Source organism: Salpingoeca rosetta (assembly GCF_000188695.1).
Source record: "Salpingoeca rosetta unplaced genomic scaffold supercont1.13, whole genome shotgun sequence".
Lineage (NCBI taxonomy): Eukaryota > Choanoflagellata > Craspedida > Salpingoecidae > Salpingoeca > Salpingoeca rosetta.
This window is the reverse complement of record NW_004754921.1, coordinates 180,923-193,831: the sequence shown is the minus strand read 5'-3', so window position 1 is coordinate 193,831 and position 12,909 is coordinate 180,923. Positions and strand designations below refer to the sequence as shown.

General features: G+C 56.3%; 3 protein-coding genes across 3 annotated transcripts in view; 2 read left to right on the top strand and 1 right to left on the bottom strand.

The window, feature by feature from the left end:
• Positions 1 to 178: 178 nt before the first annotated feature.
• On the bottom strand, positions 179 to 5,684 carry PTSG_05474 (uncharacterized protein; the record flags this gene model as incomplete). The annotated part of the gene is made up of 4 exons (XM_004993286.1): positions 5,351 to 5,684; positions 1,298 to 5,001; positions 957 to 1,202; positions 179 to 886 (listed from the first exon to the last, which is right to left on the bottom strand). Exons 2-4 carry the CDS (start codon positions 4,940 to 4,942, stop codon positions 179 to 181), a joined length of 4,599 nt encoding a protein of 1,532 aa, XP_004993343.1. The 5' UTR covers positions 4,943 to 5,001; positions 5,351 to 5,684.
• Positions 5,685 to 5,813: 129 nt separating this feature from the next.
• Positions 5,814 to 9,233, top strand: PTSG_05473 (ribose-5-phosphate isomerase). The gene is made up of 9 exons (XM_004993285.1): positions 5,814 to 5,959; positions 6,127 to 6,200; positions 6,468 to 6,644; positions 6,897 to 6,953; positions 7,198 to 7,294; positions 7,531 to 7,598; positions 7,845 to 7,911; positions 8,172 to 8,248; positions 8,763 to 9,233. Exons 1-9 carry the CDS (start codon positions 5,920 to 5,922, stop codon positions 8,871 to 8,873), a joined length of 768 nt encoding a protein of 255 aa, XP_004993342.1. The 5' UTR covers positions 5,814 to 5,919; the 3' UTR covers positions 8,874 to 9,233.
• Positions 9,234 to 9,577: 344 nt separating this feature from the next.
• Positions 9,578 to 12,909, top strand: part of PTSG_12323 (uncharacterized protein) — a 5,395-nt gene continuing 2,063 nt past the window's right edge. Inside the window, exons 1-10 of the mRNA XM_004993284.1 lie at positions 9,578 to 9,855; positions 10,120 to 10,184; positions 10,352 to 10,388; positions 10,624 to 10,758; positions 10,947 to 11,073; positions 11,318 to 11,541; positions 11,777 to 11,887; positions 12,142 to 12,248; positions 12,490 to 12,574; positions 12,742 to 12,909. The exon at positions 12,742 to 12,909 is cut by the window's right edge and continues 289 nt beyond it. Of these exons, the coding sequence (XP_004993341.1) occupies positions 9,643 to 9,855; positions 10,120 to 10,184; positions 10,352 to 10,388; positions 10,624 to 10,758; positions 10,947 to 11,073; positions 11,318 to 11,541; positions 11,777 to 11,887; positions 12,142 to 12,248; positions 12,490 to 12,574; positions 12,742 to 12,909 (1,272 nt within the window). The 5' untranslated portion in view covers positions 9,578 to 9,642. The remainder of the gene's footprint in view (positions 9,856 to 10,119; positions 10,185 to 10,351; positions 10,389 to 10,623; positions 10,759 to 10,946; positions 11,074 to 11,317; positions 11,542 to 11,776; positions 11,888 to 12,141; positions 12,249 to 12,489; positions 12,575 to 12,741) is intronic.

Sequence of the window (12,909 nt, the reverse complement as noted above, 5' to 3'; positions counted from 1 at the left end):
GCGCACGCTATTGCCAACATGCAGAATGCAGGCGCAAACCCCACCCTCCTTCACCCTGCTTCTTCCCCTCCCCTCACTGCCTCTCATCCTTTCAATCTTCCTCTACTCCTCTCACACACGCACACACACACACACACACGCGTATTTCTCTCACTTTCGCACATCATTATGGCCACTCTCATGTCAGATATGACAGCACCTTGTCTGCGTCTGGCTCCTGATTGAGATACTTCCACCGCAGGTACTCCACCATAAACGAATACTCGTCCACGTTCAGCGCCCGGTCAAACAGCACCACCGCCGCAATGTCCACCACCGGGTGTTGCTGACTCACGCTATCCTGCCCAATGAACAGCGACCCATCGCCCGTCTTCAACGTGTTCAGTCCGACACCGACAACGTCGTGCCCAAGCGTCTGGAACACCGTCGGCCCAACCACCATCGCCGACTGCACCACCCACTCGCCCATGCCAAACGCCGCTCCCGACACCATGTCGTTGCACCGCGTACGCACGGACGGCACCAGCGCCCCCACCGTCCTCAGCGTGCTAGTCTGCCACCGCCCTGCTCGGGCCACGGCCGCTGCCGCGCCAAGCCCAAACGTCGCCCCGCACTTGCGCTTGCCGTACACAACAGCGCCTTTTGCTGGTGACCAGTATCGCACCACGGCCATCAGCGTGCGCGGTCTGTTATCAAGCGGGAGGCCCCGCAACGGCCCAGCAACCTGCAGCCCGCCAGACCCGGAGAACGACAGGTGTGGGACGCTGGCGTCGTGTTCGAAGCGAACGTCTGGTGTTCGCGCCGTGGCCACGTATCCGCCCGCAGATGCGTCGAGCCAGCCGTACACGGTCTTGTCCGGCGCTGCAATCACGCTGGAGGGGGTGGCCTGCATCACCAGCACGCATCCGCCAACGTTGCGTGGCGACACACTGGCAAGCAGCTGGGCAATCATTGACTGCAGAGAGGTCTTGGGCGCTCTGATTGTGGTTGTGGTCGTCGCCGTCGTCGTGATGGTTGTAGTTGTAGTTGTAGTTGTAGTTGTAGTTGTAGTTGTGGTCGTGGTTGTAGTTGTAGTTGTGGTCATGGTTGTAGTTGTAGTTGTGGTCGTGGTTGTAGTTGTAGTTGTAGTTGTAGTTGTAGTTGTAGTTGTAGTTGTAGTTGTAGTTGTTGTGGTGGAGGATGTGGTGGAGGATGTGGAGGTGCTTGACCATGATGTGGACATGGTGGGTGGTGCATCCCCCGACAACATCAATGTGACTGCAGCCTGGTTTGACCGCCGGCTCGCTTCATCCCGCACCGTGTACGAAAACGTGTCCACGTCGCCATCACTGCCACGCAGGTTGTTGTAAACAAGCTCACCGCTCTCCGTCAACTGCAGGGTGCCCAGGTTTGGGCTGTCCACAATGCTGATGCTGCTCACGTCAAGCGGAGGCTGGCCGTACAGCGCAATGTCGTTGTCAAGAACGCGCAGTAGCGCGCTTGCCCGCCGCTCAACTACAAACGTGTCGTCTGCCACGTACGGCCCAAGTGCAACATCAAACTCAATGTGCAGCGACGGCAGAGGGATGCCGTCCACCGTGCCCAGGTCGGCACCCACAGCATCCGCTGATGATGCTGATGACGATGACAAGCCAGCTGCCCCTGCTCCTCCTGCTGCAGATGACACGTCTGCGGCGCGTGCCGTGCCAACAGCAGTGGCTTCGGCCGAAGGAAAAAAGTATGCAGGGGTCGCTGCAGATGCAGGCGCAACCGCAATGTCAATCGTGTGCGCGCCAACCGGCAGGTAGAAGAGTGGAAGGGAGCTCTGCAAGAAGCTGCTGACGACAGCAGCGCCGCCGTTGAGGGAGATGACCACCACCAGCTCGTCTGGATTTGGGGCGCTGGGACTGTCCTCCGCCACCGTCACCACCCAGTCGAGCTGCACGTAGCCGACAATGTAGCGCTTGCCGTGCTGCGGGATGGGCACAGACAGGCGAACAAGGTCGTCCAGCCCCGACAGGTATTCTTTCACCAGGTACGCGTGCACGTCTTGCAGTTCGGCTTCCGTGAGGGCGCGGTCGTACAGCAGCACATGCGCCACGCCCATGCGCACGTGGCTACTCAGGTCAATGTCCGCGCCAACCACAAAGCGGCTGTCGTCCTCGCTTCCGCGCGTGCGCATCACCATTGCCTTGTTCGTCACCGCCTCGCCGTTGGCATACATCCACACGTGGTTGCTGTCCAGGACAACGGTGTGGATGAGCCAGCCCTCGTCTTGCGCCACGCGGTTGGCATCAATGGTGGCCCGGCCGCAGTAGCCGCGCATGGACAGGCGCCCAGGGGTGTGCGGCGACACGCCCGCGCCAAAAGCGCCGTTGCAGTCCGGCGAGCCATACACCACGCCACCGTAACCCGGAGACTCGTAGCGCACCACCGTCACAAGCGTGCGGTCGCGCGTGTTGAGCGGCAGGCCAACAAACCCATCCCGGTACAAGGCGTCGCCGTCGCCGTCAAACAGCACGTACGGGGAGTCGTTGGGCCCGCCATCGCGCACAAGCACGGGCGTGCCCTGGATGCGGTTCAGGTTGTTGTCACCAACCTGGTCCGTCCACAGGCGCAGCCGGGCCGTGTCTGGCTGTGTGTACACGCCGGCATCAGAGGCGAGGTGCATAACGAGGCCATCTCGCACGGGAATGCCCGTGGAGCCCTCGCAGGGTGCGGGCTCGAAGTGCGCCTGGAAGCTGTGCCCAGCCTCATCCTCGCCCACCACCAGCAGCCAGTCGCGCACCGGGGTGTGGTCCCACGTATCAAACTTGTTCATCGTGTCCTCCACGCAAGACATGTCGGGCGCGCGAACGGGGTGCTGGAAGCCCACAAGCGTGTCCAGGACAAAGGGCGTGACACGTGGCAGGCCGTCCACGTACAGCGCAGCACCCTCGGGGCTGGTGTCAAACATGACATCCACCTTCTTTGGGAAGATGGCCACGCTGGTGGTGCTGGACAGGCCGGCGTTGTCTGTGACAGTGAGCTCGAGCTCCAGGCCCGTGCGCCCCTCGTACGTGTGGCCCGTGTCTGCGACCTGGAAGGAGAACGCGCGGCCCTTGATACCAGACTCGACGGGGTGGAAGTGGTCATCGTGCAAGAACCTGACGTTCCACGAGAAGTTGTCCTCCGTGAGTGCATTGTCGTCGGTGCCCACGCCAACGACCCTGATGATGTCTAGCGCCACAAACGTGGAGCCGTTGACGGGGGAGACGATGCGTGCAGTGGGCGCTTGGCCAACGGCGATGGTGATGGCCTTGGCCAGGGCGGTCGTGCGGTACTCGCTGTCCGTGACGCGCAGCTGCACGTGGAACTCCCCCTCGCGGCGGAACAGGTGGGTGACGTTTGCAGCAAACTCATCGGCCGTGCCGTCGTTGAACGACCACCGGTACGACAGCGTCATGTTTGCCTGCTGGTGCACGGCGTACGCGGTAAAGTCAACTTGCATGGGCGCCATGCCCGTGACAACGCTCGCCTGCGCAGTAACAATCTCGGGCCGCAAGTGGCCCTCGTCGTATGTGAGGCGCTTGATCTGGCCACGACTCGTGGTGAGCCAGAGCATGTCGTCCGGCCCCTGTGTGATGTGGGTGATCTCCCCGACGTCCTTTGCAAACAGCGCCACCTCCTCCACGGCACCCGTGCTTGGGTTGAGCTGCAGTCGCCACATCTCCTCCCTCGCGTAGTCTGCAAAGAAGATGTTGTTGCGGAACTGCTGCGGAAACTCATCACCACGGTAGACGGGCCCAAGCACGACGGCCGCGTTGGTGCCAGCGTGCGGGTACGAGAAGAGCGGGTTTGCGTGCTTGCGACACGTGCACGACATGCTGAAATCGGGGTTGTCGCACGCTCCTTCGCACAGTGGCCAGCCCATGTTCGCCCCATTCTCCACCACATGGATGTCCTCCCATGACAGGGGTTGATTGTTGCCACCAACCTCACCCACGAGCAACCTTGGTGCATATGGCAGCTGTTGGCTGCCAGTGTTATCACTTGCACTTTTGCTGTCGCTACTGTTGTTGTTGTTGTCGCTACTGTTGTTGGTGTTGGTGGTGTTGTTGTTGTTGCTGTTGCTGCTGCTTCCTGCAGTGGTCGCGGCGGCGGCGGCGGCGGTGGTGGTGGCGTTGGCGTTGGGGTTGGTCGGTGATGCGGGAGGTGGAGCGGCTGCCACGGGATCGGGAATGTCCCAGGTGGCACGAAAGCCGTTTCGCAGGCCGTAGGCAAACATGGTGTCCTCCACGCCCCCCTTGCCATCAAAGGTGAGGCCAAAGTTGTTTGGGTGTGGGTTTCCGTCGCGGTCGAACCGAAACACGCAGCCCGTGGTCCTCCAGATGTCCTGTGCCCAATCTGCTTTGGTCTTGTCGCCAGAGGTGAGGTAGAGGTATTGCTGGTCTGGGCCAAAGAGCAGCGCACCACCGTAGTGGAACTTGCCAGGGTACCCCAGCGCGTCGCGCCAGATGACCGTCTCTGAGTGTGGGTCGGCCTTGCTGCTGAGGTGGCCAGGCCCTTCCACGTGGACGAACCGAGACACGCGAAACTGCTCCGGGTCGATGGGGCTGTAGTAGACGTAGACAAACTGCTTGCTAAGGGTGGAGAACGCTGGATCAATCTCAATGTCCAGCGACCCACGCTCGTCCCCAAAGTCCACGTTGTCAAGATTGAGGTATGGTTCAAGCTGTAGCGGTCTGTCGTCTTCGTGGCCGATGTAGACGGTGCCCCGTTTGTCGAGGACCAGGAACCTGCCGCTGTCATCTGGGAAGAACTTGATGCTCATGAACACGGTTGGCGGCGTGATGCTGAAGCGCGTCTCCATGTCGAAGCGCTCATGCAGCAGCAGCTCTCGCTTGGCGTGCGCTCCTGGAATGATGGCAGCTGCCATGCCAAGCATGAGCACGACAAGCGCCAGTACACTTGGCTGAAGCATGCTGCCTGTGCAGCTGGCAAGTGTGCTTTGTGCTGTGGACTGTGGTTGTGGTGGAGTGCCTGTGTTGTTGTTGTTCAAGACGAGAACGATGAGGGCGAAAGGATGTGAGGGATGAGTTGTTCGATGGAAGGAGGTTGCATGATAGGTGAGGGAAGCAATGACGAGAAATACATGTGTGCGTGTGCGGGTGCGTGTGCATGTGGGTGCATGTGCGTGCGTGTGTGCGTGCGTGCGTGTGTGCGTGCGTGTGTGCATGTGAATGCACACGATTCAAACCACATGCATTGAGGGTGGTGGTGTCGTGCGAGCACGCAATCGACACGGCAGCAACAGAGCAACACCAGAACAGCATGGGAACAGGGCAGAATGTGTCACCCCCCTCTGCCCTCTCTTGTGTCCATGGCTGACCTCTTTGCAGCCCTGTTGAAGCTTGTGCGGTGGCTTTGCGAGTTTGATTGTGCACGCACGCATGCGCACACAATGGTTTTGGACGAGGGGCAGACGAAGGGGATCTTCAGGTATAGGAACTTGGCGATGGGTCTGATGCGTGCTTAGCTTGGGGTGTCTGGCTCTGTGAGTCTTCAACAGAAATCAAGGCACACGGGCCACGGCTGACTTGCTTCTGCTCACCACTTGCTCACTAGCTGCTGATGAACGAATGCACAGCACTGGCAACACAGCAACACAAGCCCCCGTGCTGCAGCGTAGCGTGTGTGGTGTAGCGGTGCGTCCTGGTTTTCTGCTCTGTTGTGTGTGAGGCGGCTTGCTTGCGTGCGGGGAGGTGTAACGGTCATTACAAAACTTAAAATATGCGGGCAAGCGGGCTTGTAGTGCAAGGGTGTGCAAGCAAAAAGCCAACCGCACTTTTGAATTTCCCGGCGCGTGCACTGAAGAGAAAGGAAAGAGAGGACAGCCGAAAGAGCAAGCAAACAAGCAAGCAAGGAAGCAAGCGAGCGAGTGAGGAAGCAAGCGAAACGATGCCCGTTCAACCAGTGCAGGTGGCTGTCGCTGCTGCAGGTACGTGTATGTATGTATGTGTGTGTGTATGTGTGTGTGTGTTTGGAGGAAGGAGGAGAGCTTTCAAGTGCACAGGCAAAAGCCAACGCAACGCTCATGCATCTCAAACCGCAACATAACGTGAAGGTGAAAACACACACACACACACACACACACACACACAAAAGCCTTGGCTGGCAAGAGCGCCAAGGATGCCGGCAAGCTACGCGCTGCATATGCTGCTGTCGATCGCCACGTCAAGGTGAGTACATGGGCGTGCGTGTACCTGTGGTTCAAACAACCGCGATTCGCCATCCAGATGCCTGTCACTGGATGGCAGGCGTGAGAATGTTCACCAACACACACGTATGCAAACGCACACCCGCAAACGCACGCACACACACACACACACACTCATACACAAACACACACACGCACACACGCACACACGCACACAAATGCGCCAACGCACAACCACAAACAACCCCCCCCCTTTCACGCACACCCCATCTCATGCGCACCCCACTAGGACAAACAAGTGATTGGCATTGGAAGCGGATCAACCATTGTCTTTGCTGTGGATCGGCTGGCAGAGCGCGTGCGCGAGGAGAACCTGACTGTACAGTGCGTCCCCACATCGTTTCAAGCCATCCAATTGATCCGCCAGCACAACTTGCCCCTCTCCGATCTCTCCGCTACTCCAAAGGTGTGTTCGTGTTCGTGTTCGTGTTTGTGCGATTGTACGTGTGCGATCATGTGCACGTGCATCTCGCTCTCCCTGTAGCTGTATTTGCATCAGTATGTGTTGTGTGTGTGTGTGTTGTGTATGTGTGTATGTGTGTATGTGTGTATGTTGTGTGTGTGTGTTTGTGTGCGTGTGTGACCAAGACTGGTCCAAGTACACGTGTTCGTCGAGGGGCATGGTTGCTGACTGCTGCTCGATGTGGACACGCTGCAGATTGACGTCGCCATCGATGGCGCCGACGAAATGACCCCGGATCTCGCCTGCATCAAGGTCTGATATCGATCACACAACACAGCACTGCACTTCACAGCGCATCACATGTCACAGCACATTGTCGATGATCGCAGGAGAGGCGATACGGTCAAAGCCGTTGGAAAGGATGGGCGAGAGAGAAGTGATAGAGACAAATGATACAGGACTTTGCAACGAGTGACTCCGTGTTATTCTCACCGTACCTCTGACCAAACACACACACACACACACACACGCACGCACACATCTGCTTGCGCGACAGGGTGGCGGCGGCTGTCTGGTGCAGGAGAAGATTGTGGCATACAACAGCGATACATTTGTCCTCATCGCCGACGGTTCCAAGGAATCTGATGCACTCGGTGCGTGTGAGTGTGTGTGAGTGTGTGTGAGTGTGTGTGTGTGTGTGTGTGTGTGTGTGTGTGTGTGTGTGTGTGCTCTCGTTCGCGTCAATGCATCAATGCATCAATGCGTCACCGCTTTACCATGTCAATGCACATGTGTCTGTTGCCCACAATTCACCTCCAGCGTTTGTTGCTTCCTGTCGGTGGGCGGCGTAATGTGTATGTTTTTTTGTGTGTGTGTATGTTGATTGCAGGCACCAAGTGGACACGTGGCGTGCCCATTGAAGTCATTCCCATGGCCTACGTTCCAATCCAGAAGCAGGTGTAAATGCCTGTAAGCTCTGGAGGGCTGCGCATTCATACACAGCACAGAGCGACATGTACATACGTACACGCACACACACACACACACACACACACACATACACATACGCGTACATACGCGTCGCACATAGCCATGCAAATTACGTACAAATGGCAAGCACGTATATTTCATTGCGTGTCCATTCACAAGTGATGCGATGCGCTTGCCACATAACATGCGTGTGTTGACACCTTGGTGCTGCAGCTGGAAGGGATGGGAGCAACCGCCAAACTGCGCATGGCGACAAGCAAGGCCGGGCCCTGCGTCACAGGTGCACATACACACACACACACACACACACACACACACACACACACACACACACACACACACACACACACACACACACACAGGGCTGTACTCATGAACTCGTGCTCTTTTGTGTTTGAGTTGTGTGTGCTGTATGCCTTCCTAGTTTGTGCGAGTGTGCGTGCTCCACACCAAGGTTGTCCCCTGCAGTTTGCACCCACAGAAGGCATTGTGTTTCCCTCAGTCACGTCAACATTTCGTTCTGATCGTGGTCAACACCAGACAACGGCAACTTCATCATTGACGCCCACTTTGGCGCACTGCAAGGGGACTCGCTTGCCCCAGCTGCCCTTGAAAAGGTGAAGGAGGTGAACTCTACGACACCGTATGTGTGCATCAATGTTCGTGTGTGTGCGACTGTGTGCATGCGCACGTTTAGATGCACATTTATGGGGACGTTTATACGTATGGTTGCATGTGCATGTGCGTTTGCGTGCGTGTGTGTGTGTGTGTGTGTGTGTGTGTGTGTGTGTGTGTGTGTGTGTGTGTGTGTGTGTGTGTGTGTGTGTGTGTGTGTGTGTGTGTGTGTGTGTGTGTGTGTGTGTGTGTGTGTGTGTGTGTGTTGGCACGGCCTGTGCTTTGGGCGCTGGCGGCCACTTGTTCCAGCCGCATTGCCTTCACCACGTCTCACACACCTCCCCTTGTCTTGCACTGTTTGGTCATCGCAATCCACGTAACCCACCCTGCTCAAATCAACCAACCATCCTCCCAAACAACCATCCATCCATCCTCCCAACCAACCAACCAATCAACTGATCAATCAACCAACCAATCAACTGATCAATCAATGATACTCACCCCCGCCCTCCGCAGACGCTGTGCATGATCCCCGGCGTTGTTGACTGCGGCCTGTTTGTTGGCATGGCCAAGGAGGCCTTCATTGGGCGCGAAGATGGCACCGTCATGCACTACACGCGCGACTGAGCTGCCTCGTCAACGTTCACAACGCATTTGCTGGTTGTGTGTGAGTTGATATGATCACGCATCAGCCGTGGAAACTGTTGGTGGTGGTGCGCGGGGGATGTGAGTTGGCCAACAACCAGCGTGCACGCAGATCCCGCTCCGCCTCCCCCCTTTTCTTTGTGCTTGCGTCCTGGCATGTGTTTTGTTGCTTCCTTGCTTGCTTGTCTGTTGGCCGGTTACATCCATCCTCTTGGCCTGCCTCTTCCAATGTTGCACTTGTTGCGCGGTTCTTGCTCGATCTGTGACTGCTCTTGGTGTTGCTGTGCTCTTGTGCTCCCTCTCACGCCGCCTCCGTGGCGAAATAAACGCTCACACCTGCTATGACAGTCCAACGTGCCAGCGCTGGCGTTGACAGCGGTCACTCTCAAAATCCGGACATGCAACATTGTGGTTCGCAGTCACTGCGGAACCAGATGCCCACTGCGCCAAACGCGCCAGCTCTTCAGCCTCCTGTTCACACGCTCACACACACAGCACCCAAAGGACCCCCTTCCGACCTTCTTGCCTTGAGTCGCTTCCCATCATCTCACGCTGGAGTATGTTCGCTCATTGACGCTTGTTGTTGGCACGTCATCCTGCCCTCGAGAGCAATAGGCCCACACAGACCCAGAGACCATTGACCCTTGTTCTCCCATGTTCCTTGTTCATTGAGCAACTCGCTAGCTCGCGAAGCAGCCACGACGACACAGCCCGTTGTCCTCATCACTTGTATTCAAGCCACGCAGGTTTCATGCACACAACTTCTGCTGCTCACCCCATGTATGTTATGTGTGTGATTGCTGTGTTGACGGCGCTTGCGCTGCTCTCCAGCGCGACAGCCAACACCGTCAACGATGAGAGCCTTGTTGACAGCCACCGCCATGTCATCGCAAGCGACTATGCGCCACTCACCGCCGCCCATGGGCCCCACGCCACCACCACATGGGAGTGGAAGCATGTCACGGTACATCTTTGCGATGGGCTCCCACACATGCGCAGACAAGTGTTCATACGCGGGCACAGATAAGTGCCTCAAACACCCACCAAGACACACGCACATACACACACAGACACACGCACGCACACGAACAGGCAGGCACACACATACACATACATACACACACATAGACGCACACACACACATAGACACACACATAGACGCAGACGCACATACACACACCATGCACGCACATACTCACAAACGTGCTCTCTTTCATGCCGTGCACAGGCGTTGGCCGATCTTCCGGTTGCCGACCGCTGCAAGACTGAGATTGCGCTCTCCCTGAAAGCAAAGTGTGTCCTCCTTCACGCTGACTACAGCCATCGCTGTTGTGCGAGTGTCATGACGTTCGCAAGTGCGCCCTCCTTTTCTCTTGCGAGCATGCGTACATTCTCATGCTCGTATGCACACATGCTTGCGTCTGCACATGTGCATCTGTCTTGTCTTGTCTTATTCACAGGGAATGCCGGCGGCTGTCTGACGATGAAACAACCAGAGTAAGTTAGCATTCAAAGATAGTGCAGGTGCATGTGTTCGTGTGTATGTGTGCATGCGTATGTTTTCATGTGTGCGTTCCTGTGTGTATGTATGTGCGTGTGATGTAACAGCGCATGTAACAGCGCGTATACAAACACACGTACACGCGCGCGTAGCCTTAAGCTGTCCTCATTCACGTTTCTCACATTACGGCGATGCTCGTCGCCCTCCCCTGTCGACCACCACCACCGCTAGTATGCCATTTTGCTGTATGACTGCCAGCTTCAGGCACTCTCTCGCCCGCGTCTCCACTGCGATGAGGACATGACCAACGCGGAATGCACGCGCGACCTTGACAGCGCAGAGCTGAGCGGCCTGATTACTTTGAAGGTTGGTGTAGCATGCGTTCATGTCGGCGTGTAAGCAAGCATGTGTTTCGTGTACGTGTGTGTACGTGCGTACTTGTGTGTGTGTGTGTGTTGTTTGCTGCGTTTGTCACGCATGCAAGCTCGTTGCGTCACAAGTTCACCAATCATACACTTGCACACACGTTTCCCGCAACTCTGCTCTCTCCTCAGGCTTCGGTGGCAGCGCATTGTCACGAAGCACAACAGGTGTTGTGGCATGTGCTGCACAAACGCACATTGTTCGACCTGTCCGAGAACAGCCACCGCGCCATTCATACTCTTGGAAGTCTGCAAACACGTAAGAGTCATTTGTTCCTCCACATCCTTCTGCTTTATGTGCCTCGCATGCACACGTACATGCCCACACAAATACATTTGCACGCGAGGTTATCATGCAACACTTGACACACACATACACACACATACACATACACACAACCACGCACGTAGTCACACTCACGCATACACATGCTCATGCGCTGACACATTCACGCAACCACGCACCTGCACTTTCCATTTGTGTATACGTGTCATTGCATCAGGTCATGAACAGCTGTCAACGAGCATGGGGGCGCTGCTTGGCGACATTCACACGCGGCAGGAGGACTTACTGGACCAGCAGCACGCAATATCGGACGCACTCGCGCAGTCTGCAGATGAGATGAAGGTTCGCCTGACACAGGCGCTCTCGAATCAAGCGCAGCTGCTTGCACATCAGCAGCACGCGCTGGACAACCAGGACGCATTGCTCAACGCAAGCTACGTGGTGTGTCAACGGCGGGCGTGTGCCCATGCCTGCGTTTGATCAACGTATGGATGAGACGCTGGTCTTGGCCTGTTGCTCCTGTGAATACATGGCGCTTGACTCGCTCATCTTCTACCTCTTCACACACACGCATTCACTCACTCACGCATACACATGCACACACCCTCTCCTTCCCTCACTCATTCGCCCACTTCATGGTGTGCACGGTTGCATGTCCTTCACCAACACCGAGTAGACGCAGGCGGCGCTTGCTGGCGTGAGCCGGGAGATGGAGCGACACCACGGCGTTGTTGTCGCGTTTCTTGGCGATGTGATGCACGTATTGCAGTCCATTCGTGAATTGGAGGTGGGCACACGTGACTTACTGTTGCACAGACGTGCCGTCCATGCATGCGTGTGTGTGTGTGTGTGTGTGTGTGTGTGTGTGTGTGTGTGTGTGTGTGTGTGCTTGCGTGCGTGCCGTTCATATGTGTGTGCGTGTGTGCGTGTGCTCTTATGATTTGACGTGTGTGAACAATACCTACTCGTTAGCTGTTGTTCGCAGCCACCTCACACGGTGTTACATTCACACAAACACATACTCATGCGCATGTGTGCCAGGAATCAACTGGGTTTGCTTTCGACGTGATGGTCAAGATTGTTTTCTACTTGCTTGCATTTGCCTTTGCTGTTGTCATCACCAGCTCAACCAACACACTGTGCGCAAGGTGAGTCGAGTTAGATCATATCAATGTGTATGCATGTGAGTGCATGTGAGCACTTGTATACTTGTATCTGTGTGTGTATGCATGTGAGTGCATGTGAGCACTTGTACATTCGTAGCTCTCTCTCGCTCTCTCTCTCTCTCTGTGGGTCGGCGAATGCGCGCGTGTCTGTCGTGCAATAGCTCAGCAACAATTGTTACATTGCGCTATCCTTCACGTGCGTGCTTTACTGCATGTATGACAGGCCACGTGTGTTCTCGCTGCTGTTGCTGCAGCTGCTGTGTGAGATATTCATCTGGCCTCACTCCTGGTGCTGGCAAACACGAAAGGTCAGTGCATACATACATGTGTTTTGTGTGTGTGTGTGTTATCGCTTTACTTCATCTTGAATGATTTCGTCTCTGGTTGGCAAACACTGATGGTGACTGCGGAGTCATGGCATGGTATGTCCTGATCCTATCCTGATAACACACACACACACATGCACGCTGTGTAGGCAACGTTGTTGGCGTGCATGTGCGCGGGCTTGTGGTCGCTGCTGCCAAAGAGATCATCAAGCGGAGGAGCACAATCGCCATCACTGTCATCACAAGCACCACCAACGTCATATTCGCCCAATTCAGCAGCACCTTCTTCTCTAGCTGCAGCAATGAGCGAGTCCATG

Excerpts from the sequence above, each read along its gene's own strand:
- PTSG_05473 (XM_004993285.1), top strand. The coding sequence starts at position 5,920 with ATGCCCGTTCAACCAGTGCAGGTGGCTGTCGCTGCTGCAG. Across the intron at positions 5,960-6,126 it reads GGTGGCTGTCGCTGCTGCAG|CCTTGGCTGGCAAGAGCGCC; the intron begins GTACGTGTATGT and ends CACACACAAAAG. Across the intron at positions 7,912-8,171 it reads GGCCGGGCCCTGCGTCACAG|ACAACGGCAACTTCATCATT; the intron begins GTGCACATACAC and ends GGTCAACACCAG.